Source organism: Piliocolobus tephrosceles, chromosome 7 (genome assembly GCF_002776525.5).
Source record: "Piliocolobus tephrosceles isolate RC106 chromosome 7, ASM277652v3, whole genome shotgun sequence".
NCBI lineage: Eukaryota > Metazoa > Chordata > Mammalia > Primates > Cercopithecidae > Piliocolobus > Piliocolobus tephrosceles.
The window spans coordinates 3,865,103-3,876,005 of record NC_045440.1 but is presented as its reverse complement, the minus strand read 5'-3'; the positions used below and the strand labels follow the sequence as shown (position 1 = coordinate 3,876,005).

General features: G+C 37.1%; 1 protein-coding gene across 2 annotated transcripts in view; it reads left to right on the top strand.

The window, feature by feature from the left end:
• Positions 1-10,903, top strand: part of LONRF1 (LON peptidase N-terminal domain and ring finger 1) — a 34,118-nt gene that overhangs the window by 5,954 nt on the left and 17,261 nt on the right. For both annotated transcript variants that reach the window (XM_026457094.2, XM_026457095.2), the window contains exons 2-3: positions 6,907-7,025; positions 9,192-9,314. In XM_026457094.2, the coding sequence (XP_026312879.1) occupies positions 6,907-7,025; positions 9,192-9,314 (242 nt within the window). The remainder of the gene's footprint in view (positions 1-6,906; positions 7,026-9,191; positions 9,315-10,903) is intronic.

The window sequence follows — 10,903 nt, the reverse complement described above, 5'->3', positions numbered from 1 at the left end:
AAACTAGCCGGGCGAGGTGGCGGGCGCCTGTAGTCTCAGCTACTCAGGAGGCTGAGGCAGGAGAATGGCATAAACCCGGGAGGCAGAGCTTGCAGTGAGCTGAGATCCGGCCACAGCACTCCAGCCTGGGTGACAGAGCGAGACTCCGTCTCAAAAAAAAAAAAAAAAAAAAAAAGAAGTGTCCCATTTCAAATGAGTAATTTGTTTTTTAATCTGTTCCTCATTCATCAAATGCAGGATTTACCAAAACTGAATTATCTTAGATTTCGAGTTATTTATATATTAACTTTTTGTTTATTCAGAATCATTTTTGTATTTGTTGGAATATTTCTAAGAGGCTTGGAAAATCTCAAGTAAAATTTTAAATGATTTTGTGTAGTATTCTGCCTCTTTCCAAAGGTATTTCTGAAAATTGGGATTGTTTTATTATTGAAGTTGAATGACTTCAGGGAACTGTAAAATGCAAGATGGAAGCTTCTGTTTGGTTTTTTCTTTCCCTTTGGTAAGCTCTTTTGCTTCCCCTCCCCTCGACCCACCTTTGTGCTGTCTGTTGTCCAGTCTGCTCTGCTGATCCCTACAGATGTTTCTTATCTAGGCTACCATTTATGTGGGTAAAAGACAAGGTAGAAAATACTCTTCTGTACCTTGTATCAAGGGCTAATCTAATGTCTTCATCACCTTGTTGTGAGATATTTTGGAATGTTATCAACAACAATTATAGATGGAGCATGTATGTCCCAGGTGTGGTGTTAACTGTTTAACATGCATTATCTTATTCAATCCTCACAGCAGTTATAAAATGTAGGTGTTTTAGAGGTAAACATATTATAGGTGAGGAGAGTTCAAACAGTTAAACTACCAAAAGGGGATGTGAACCCAATTTCTGTATCCAGTGTTTATGATCTTACTATCCCAAACTCCTACTCCTGAACATTCTTAATCAATCATCAACAACTTATCAGTTGGCAGCTTTGAGCTCAGCCCTGGTAACCAAGTCCTACTATACTGAACTTAATGAAGCAACAGAAGCAAAAAAAAGAAAAAAAGAAAGAAAAATTGGTATTCGATATTCTGGTTAGCCTTTGAAAATTTTGATAGCTTGATCTATAAATCTAAGAAAAAGACACTCAGAAAAATGAGAAAAAGGATATGAATAGAGAACTTTATACACAGCCCAAATACTGAATAAACAACAGAGTTTTAAAGGTCAAACTTAATGAAGAAATGGAGGTTGTTAAAATTATGATGCTATTTTTAATTTATATATTTCTAGCAAAGAGAAAAAACACAGCTTGTGGGAGTGTAAAATAAAGTTTTTATAAAAGAAGGGTTGGCGGAATGTGTTGGAAATGTTGTATATCTATATAACTTTGTAGGCCCAGCATGGTGGCTCATGCATATAATGCCAAAACTTTGGGAGACCAAGGAGGGAGGACCACTTGAGCCCAAGAGTTTGAGACCAGCCTGGGCAACATAGTGGTACCCTATCTGTACAAAAAATTTAAAAATTAGCCAGGTGTGGGGGCATGCACCTGGAGTCCCAGCTACTGAGGCAGGAGGATCTATTGAGCACAGGAGGTCCAGGCTGCAGTGAGCCATGGTAATGCCACTGCATTCCAGCCTGGGCTACAGAGTGAGATCTTTTCTCAAATAAATAACAAAATAAAGTGCAGTAAATAAATAACTTTCTACATACTGTATAGCAAATAACTAAAAAGGCAAGCAGATAAAGATAGACGTTTGTTATACTTTTTATACTGCCAAAAGTTGGAAATAACTTAATTGCAGAGTAGGAAATTTTTAAATAGGTTGTGTATATAGTAGGATATTTTGCAACTATTAAAAATCATGTGGACTAGTATTACAGGGAAGAAAAAAGCAGATTATAAACAGCATATGTGATATATTTTATAAAACTACATGTTAATAATGTACTTCACACATAAAGAACAAAAATACATGGGAGGCCGTTGTTTTCGACTGACCTCCTGCACTAGGCACCAGCAGACCAGGCAGAATCAGAATGGAGGCCCTTGTGCTAAGTGCCACATAATCAAACTGAACTTTGAATTTGAATTGAAATGAGCCAGTTTTCTTAAAAAAAAAAAAAAAAAAAGAGATTTCAGTCAACCTGAGTTAGTGAAATAAGAAAGTCCTCTCTGTTTTAACCCTGTAAAGAAAGTTTTCAGCTTTGAAACAATTCGTGTCCCTTATTTCTGCTCTCTTCAGCTCTTTTCTGCCTAGAAGGCTAACCTCCTCTGCTTAGCTCATCAGAACACTCATTTTGTAGAATGAGGTGTTGCGCATTTCTAGAATCACAAATAAAAGCCAATTCGAACTTTAAATTTGTGGTAATTATTTTTCTTTTGTTAATACCAACACTGGCTGTTTCTTTGTGATGGGAAAAAGATAGTTTTTAACTCTTATTTCTATATTTTTCAAATTTTATGACTAAACATTTTTTAAGCTTTTTTGATTTGAAAAAAACTTTCTTGAAGGTGAGCTAAAGAAACAACTTGCCGGGCGCGGTGGCTCAAGCCTGTAATCCCAGCACTTTGGGAGGCCGAGACGGGCGGATCACGAGGTCAGGAGATCGAGACCATGCTGGCTAACACGGTGAAACCCCGTCTCTACTAAAAATACAAAAACTAGCCGGGCGAGGTGGCGGCGCCTGTCGTCCCAGCTACTCGGGAGGCTGAGGCAGGAGAATGGCGGGAACCCGGGAGGCGGAGCTTGCAGTGAGCTGAGATCCGGCCACTGCACTCCAGTCCGGGTGACAGAGCGAGACTCCGTCTCAAAAAAAAAAAAAAAAAAAAAAAAAAAAAAAAAAAAAAAAAAAAAAACAACTTTAAGACTCCTGTTACTAATCACGGATCCCTAAGGAACAAAGATAGGAAACCATGACCAGCTCTCTCTTCAACCCATGAAATAAATGCTTTGGACAGCTGAAGATTAGATTCCTCTGGGAGCAGAGTCTTATTTCAATCTTTTTACTTGCCGAATGACTTACAGATCATGCTGGATGTAAAAGGAGAGAAAATGGGAACATGAATTGAGCTTAAGGAATCAAATTTTAATGAATTTTCCGTAGTTCAGGAAACATTTATCAAAGCCAGGATCTGAGGATAAAAGGCAGGAAATAATGGAGTTCAAAAATCTTTAAATTACTTTAATAACTGCCATATATATACAGTGAAGGTACAGAATTGTAATAGCAAACACGCCATGCTTTCAGTGTACCAAGCCCTGTTCTAAGTACTTTGCACCCATTAACTTACTCTCTTGAGTAACCCTTGAGGTAGAGACTGTTACCAACATATTAATAGTGTGGCGGTAAACAGCTAGAACTCGAGCTGGCTTCCTGAGTTAGAATCTCAAATCCACCAATTACTAGCTGTATGATCATGGGCAAGCTCTCCGCTGTTTTCTATAGAAATGTGGACAATCCTAGATCCGTGTAGAATTGTGCTGAAGATTGTAAATCATTTAGAACAGCACATAGTGGTGTTAATGTTTTAAAAGCCCCTGAATTTTAAAGCTAAGGAAATTAAAGTACAGATATTAACTTGCAATTTGCCCCAAGTCACAGTGAGTAGGTGGAGGAGCCAGATCATGCTCTTGGTGGTTATCATAAATTGTGGAGGAAGACCCAAAGCAAAGCATCTTGGGAGGAGATTGGTGAGCTGAGTCTTGCTGGATGATAAAATGTTATCAAGATAAAGAATGGTATGATAAGGGAGGAGCTCAGCACAGGAAGGAGGCATGAAATAGAATGCTGTGCATGGGGCAGTGTGGGTAGTGAGGTATAGTTGGGACTTTGAGTGAGTGGAAGGTTCATAATGATAATTAAGGCTGGAGAGATGGGCAGGAGCCAGGCATGGAGGAACTTGTACTAAATAATACCTGTTTTATCTTGTGGATGGTAAGGATGTAGGTAGAGTAGAACTGAAGTCAGGGAGATCAGTTAGCAAGCTATTGCAATAGTACTAGAGAGAGATTTGGGGAGCCTAACCCAGGGTTACTAGCAGTAGGATTGGAAAAGGGCAGATTTGAGGCATATCATAGGAGGTGACATTTACAAAGTTGATTCTGATTTGGGAAGTTAGTGGTGTCAGTGATAGAGAATACAGTGAAAAATGCTTTTTTGGTGAAGAACATGCTGAGTTTGAGAAAAAGTATGGCAGGCAGTTGGAAATTTGATGAATCTGAAGTTAGGGTGAAAAATCAGGACTAAAGATAAAGATCAGGGAGTTAATTAAATAATGACGACTAGTACATCTGTCCCTGCTTCTGGTAGATGCGGAAACAAGACCAGAGACACCAAGTGATTTAGAATAAGATCACAGAGTTAAGTACCACAGTCATATTCAATACAATTAGCCCAAACCATGTTGTCTTTGGATTTTGTCAAAGTTGTCAATTTTGACAACTTTATCAAATTTTGACAACTTTTGAAATTTTGTCAATTTTAAAAATGGAAAGTATATAATATGCCAGGCACTTCCTGGGTACTACAGATACCTGCAGCAATGGAGTGAGCACCAGGATCTTCTCTGATGGCGTGTGCAGCGAGCTGACTAGTTCTCTCTGGTGTCCTCAAGGTCACATAGAGAGCATACAGTAAATACTTATTGACTCTTTCAAACTTAAGTTAATGATACAGTCAGGACTGATTGCCATTTTGTTGTCTTTCATGAAAGTTTACGTGGAAGGCAGACCTTGTGTATGCTTTTCAAAGAGGCTCTTTTAGCGCACTTGGCTCTTTTTTAGAATTAAAAAGAATTTGAGATCAGTAAGTATGATGGTCCTAATCTTTTAAAAAAAGTATCGGAAGTTTGAACTCACCTGATGAGGGGTTTTTTTTTTTTTTTTCAAAAAAATAATCATTCAAAATAATCCATTAACACTGGAAATTCTCAATAAGAACATTACAGACAAGGCGTTAGGGAGCAAGAGTTTTAAAATCTGGCTTTTTTTATCTCTATTTAGGGCGTGCATCTTCTCTTCTTACCCCAACATATACTGTTTAGGACCTCCTTTAGGGAGATCTCACTATCCTGAATTGTTCTGTGTGGGGAGGGGAAGGAATATGCCTTTTTTTCCTTTGGTCAGAGTGGATACATTTTATAGTTTGACTGTTTTTTCAAAGACAGGTCTTCTGAGTCACTTCTTTCACTGCTGCCATAAAGAAACTATAAAGGTGATTGAGCAGTGAAGGCATGGATAAAAGGGGAAATATTCAACAGTTCTGAACGTGCATGGCATCAAATATAAAGGAGGGAGAACTTGATAAGAAAAAAATTGAAATTAAAAAACGTAAAAATCCAAGAATAGGCTGCTTGTTGCGATAGTGAACTCCTTCTCGCTGGAGGTACTGAGCGGAGTCTGTCTCAAGGATGCTTTTGGAAGCACCCCAGCTGTGGGTGGAAAACTGCGCTTCTGAGCCCAGTCCTTTATCGCCTGGAGTTTTTGATGCTGATGCTTTTACTACTCGTTGTTAGACTATTTTGCCATACATCGCTCTGTTTTCTCAACTCTAGTTGTACTTGACAAGTCAGTATTGCATGATGCTGTTTCACAGTAAAATTTTCTAGCTAGATTATAAGCTCCTCAAAGACAGGAATAATGTAAAACATTTTTGAATAGCTACAGGGTCTAGGTTTGGGCTAGGAACTCTTAATTCTTGATTGATTAATCATATTGAACTTTTAATTCATATGCATTTTGTTCAGAGATAATTTTTCATTGCTTTAAGAAGCACCAGACAAAATACTCTAGACATACTTTTTTTAAGAAGTAAAAAGTTTTCTAAAATATTAATTTTACTCTTTAAATGTTTTCATGGATATAAAATAGTGGGAACATTGTAATTCCAGTTCTCAGACACCAGCAACAGAAAGAGGCCTTCCTAAATTAATTGCTCAAATGAGAGTTATCAATAGAAAAGCAGTCATCTAAAAACTAGAGTAAACCCGGCAGCTATTGATGAATTTTATTAAATTTTATTTAGAGGCATTAAGGTCTTTATGCCCATCTTACAGTGAATACCTTATGCTTTTAAAGATCTCAAAGATAGCTTTAAAATAAGAGTCAAGTTGATGTCATTTGTTGCTATATTAAAAATTAATTTCTTGCTTGGACATCAGTTTTAGAATCTGCGTACCTATAGTAATTGATTGCAGTAATATCAGTGAACCAGCTAAGTGTCTGAAATTCTGAATGCCATAAGATAATAATTTGGCTTCTTAAGTACAGATGTAGATGATAGTGAAACGAATAACAAAGCCTTTTTTCTCAGGAGTATTTTAAATTAAATATATTTTGAAGTGGGCCAATACCGTTTTTGCTAGTGGCAGGAATTACAATTCGATCTCTTAAAAGCTGACTCTTATTAACTCATTTCCTCCAGAATCAAGACTACTGTATACCCTCATAAGATTGAGCCTTTGTCAGTCCCTTGTCACTGTGGGAATTCCACATGCAATAGTTACACATATGGCTATTTTTATAAATGAGGACTTAGAAAGTAGGGTAAAAATATAAGATTTACTATAAAAAGGCAAATCTAAACATCTAAGAAATATGTCTTTAAAATCTTTATAGACTACCCTTTGTTAAAAAGTTTTCTTAGGAGTGATTATTCATATCATAAAAGTATTTACAATATTCTGGAGAACAGTTTCCTCCACTAAAATGATCTACTTACAATGATTTGATACAACTTCTAGATAAGATTCAACATGTAAAATGGGTTGTGCCTGTACTGCCCTTGGCTTATAGACTTTAGTTTGGTGATTATTAACCCTGGAATCACTAAGTCATTTCTTAATCTGGTATGATCATATTTTGTGGATTATGTAATAATCTTTTAAAAGTAATCATATCTTTATGAAATATTTATTTCAGAGCCCAGTGACTTGATTGTAAAAATTTACAGAGCGGAATCATATGCTGGTCTCCAAGAGTTTAAAGCAGCCATAGAAGATTTAAATGCAGTTCTTTTTCAACTTCCAGATTGGCCTGAGGTAAAATTACTGTTTTATGTTTGCATAAATTGTAAAATTTCAACTATAGGGGACATGCATTCATTCACAGTTACGAATTTTGACAAAGTAGATGGTTGACTCCACATAAAATACCTAGTGCTCCAGAAATGTAGGTTCAGCTAGGTGCAATGGCTCATTCCTATAATCCCAGCACTTTGGGAGGCTGAGTTGGATGGATTGCTTGAGCCCAAGATTTTGAGACCAGCCTGGGCAACATGGTGAAATCCCGTCTCTACAAAAAATACAAAAATGAGCCTGGCATGGTTGTTTGTGCCTGTAGTCCCAACTACTCGAGAGGCTGAAGTGGGAAGGTCACTGGAGTCCTGGAGATTGAGGTTGTGCCCCTGAAGTACCACTGCATTCCAGCCTTGGTGACAGACCCCATCTCAAAAACTAATCTGGGTTCAGTATTTTAAGACGATGAGTATCATCTCACAATTTTTTTAATTATAAGAGACTTTTCTTTCATAAATTAGGAACAAACAATTCATGGTACAGGGAAAAAAAGACTTTATTATACAAAATACCTGCAAAGAAATACAACTTGCCATATTGTGAAGATGGATGCAAACTGGACTTCACTGAATGAGATTTATTAATGGAAAGAGAATAGGTTCTTAAAGTTGGAAACTTTGTGAGGTATTATATGGTAACTAGGTGATTAGGCAGTGATTTAATTCGGAAGATAGAGACAAAGGAAGTTGCCGTGCTCATGTGGCTTTTAAAAAGACTTAGGAATGTGTATAACATACAATCAGTTTACAGATTCTCCTTTTTATCAAATTATCAAGGCAAATTAGTCCAAATGTGTTCTTTAAGATATAAGTTACTCTTTTACGTGACTTTTTCCCTCCATTCAAACTGTGCCTTTGAGGACAGTGTAGTAAGGCTGCTCTAAAAATTATAAATTAATTAGAGAAATGATACGAAGTTTCATGATGGCATGACTGGTTAGTATAAAGCAAATATATTCAGAATAAGAGGGCAGTGGTCGGTGTGCATGGCTTTAAAACTACTGAAAAGGAATCTTCTGGACTTATCACAGAAGTGATGTAACCAGAAAGGTTTTCTTCAGCCATTAAAGTGGTAGCTAAAAAACTGTTTGACTAGAACGTTCTTTAGGCTCCTCTGATGTTAATACTAAGAATCTCTTTCATTCTAATCACATAAGCAAGGAACATTTAAAGCTTATCAGTTGATACTTTGTTGGTGGACCAACCCACAAACTGAATTTTGGGTTTATGTGTGATAATTAGTGGGATTCTAATTTTTGTCATAGAGTTTGCTCAACTCACATTACAAAGGAGAAAAGTGAAAGACAAAATAAGGGATTTATGAAAAGTGGTATGTCTATAAGTACTTTATTAAAAAATAGCATGGGCAATTATAGATTCCTAATAACTTGGAAGAAATTTACCATATTGTCCTAAATCTAGGACAAAATTTTTTTCACATTTTAATATTTCTTTAATTTTGATGCATTCTTAAAGTCAGTATAATTTTACATGTAATTTCCTTTTCCCTCAAACAGTTCTTATTAAATCAATAATATTTAAATCAGTAATTTCCTTAAAGTGTGGGGACATGGTATTTCTGATCCTGCCAAGCTCTGACCTGGTGTAGAACTTTGGTCAAAAAGTCATTGTGTGAGCCTCAGTTCCCTCTTAGTGTTTCTCCAGGTGGTGTGTAGGTATGCCTTTAAAATGCTTTGGCCTCAATTATTCAGAATTTTAAAATCTGCATTTCCTTTTTTTGTTTGTTTGAGACAGTCTTGCTCCGTCACCCAGGCTGGAGTGCACCGGTGTGATCTCAGCTCACTGCAACCTCCGCCTCCCATGTTCATGTGATTTTCGTGCCTTAGCCTCCCGAGTAGCTGGGATTACAGGCACGCCACCACGCCTGGCTAGTGTTTGTATTTTTAGTAGAGGCGGGTTTTCACCATGTTGACCAGGCTGGTCTTGACCTCCTGAACTCAAGTGATCCACCTTTGTCAGCCTCCCAAAGTGCTGAGATTACAGGCGTGAGCTACCGCAGTCGGCCCAAAATCAGCATTGCTGAGCAAACTGTTGTTTTTCTTTACTTGATAATGATTTTTTAAAAAGCAATTCTTACCACAAAGGTTTTATGTATGTGCTTTTATTGAAGGTCTACTTCAGGAAAGGAAAAGTACTCTACGATGCTGGTTTTTTAGGTGATGCCTTACAACTCTTTCTTCAGTGCTTAGCCCTTGATGAAGATTTTGCACCTGCAAAGCTGCAAGTACAAAAGGTAATCAGTTTACCAACAATTACAGTTCAAGGTAGGGCTAAGAGACAGGCAGGGTTTTTAAAAAAAAATGCTAATAAAAGTTGGAATAAGAACATAAGTAGTAAATAAATCTAACTTAGGAACAAATGTGACAATTTGAGTGGTTTTCAGGTTCATATACTTACTATATTGAGTTCGTGGTGAAATCGAAACATTTCATTCACAGATATTTCAATGCATTTTTTTGGTCAGTTTTCTAATAGTTTGTTCAATCTGAGCCAGACCGATGGTCCTTAATTAAGCGTTGCTATCGTGATGTTCCTGCTCAGAAGCCTTATCGACCTGCCTTGTGCCTTTTCCTTCAGGTCTGTCCTTGCTTACTCCCCAGGGTTGCCAATAGGATTTCCCAGTCCACTTATTTTGCCTTATATTTTTCAATACTCCATATGTCACTTTCCATGCTTTGTTCTATTTGTGGTATGTTAGTAGTTATTAAGTTTTTAAAATAGGGGATGGGGGAAGGAAGGGAGCTGTCTGATGAAGTGACTTTGGGAAGCACTGGGTTAAGCCAAGTTAATTAGGTTTCTCCAGAACATCTCATAGCTTTTGATATGCCAGCGTGAAATCAAATAGCACTCAGCTCTTGCAAGACTTATTCACAGAATATCTGGAAAGAGTAGGGTCTTCAAAAAATCCTTTGAGAAAATCTATGCTAATACAAATTCAGGGTCCCAGTCATGATGCTCTCCTCCATATACTCAAAACATGCCACATTATTTATCACAGTTGCAGTGTTTCTTAGAGTGTGGCTTTTTGTTGGAATCATGTGGGGATCATGTTACACCTGAAGAGCCCTGGGCCCACCAACTACAAGTCTTTGATTCAGAATCTCTGAAATCGGAGCAGCCATTTAAGAACCAGCCCAAGAGATGTTTATGTACCCTGAAGCATGAGAACTTTGAGATTATTCTCAGATCTCAACCCCCTTAAGAATCCAGCTGGCATTGGTAAAGCCTCTATGAGGTTTGTTTGCTTATACGTTCTAGCCCACTGATTTAAGAAGAAAATGTTTACTATTGTCTGTTTTCTGACTGTTCCATGTTCATTAGTGTTATCTTCTTGGTAAGATTGCAAACTTTAATTTTAAGAGCATGTGTTTCTGTATTTTGCATGCTGCCAGACATCCTTCTATTTCTGTAACTATTTGTTTGCTGGTTAATAGGATCAGGTGGACGCAAAAAAAATAATGCTTTAGAATATTTTGTTTTTCTCCAATATACTTTTTCTAAGTTGTGGTATAATTTACATATAATAAAATGCGTGGATTTTACACTTCAGTGAATTTTGAAAAATGTATATACCTGTGTAACAGCATCCCAGTCAAAACGGAGAATATTTCCATCACCCTAGAAAGTACCTTCATCTCCTTTCCAGTAAATCCTCCATCCCCTGCTCCTAGAGGCAACTACTGTTCAGATTTGTCACTGTAGAATAGTGTTGCTTATTCTAGAACTTCATTGGAATGGAATCATACAGTATTTACTCTTTTGTGTCTGGGTTTTTTTTTGTTGTTGTTGGTTTTTTTTTTTTTTTTTTTTGCTGAACATAAT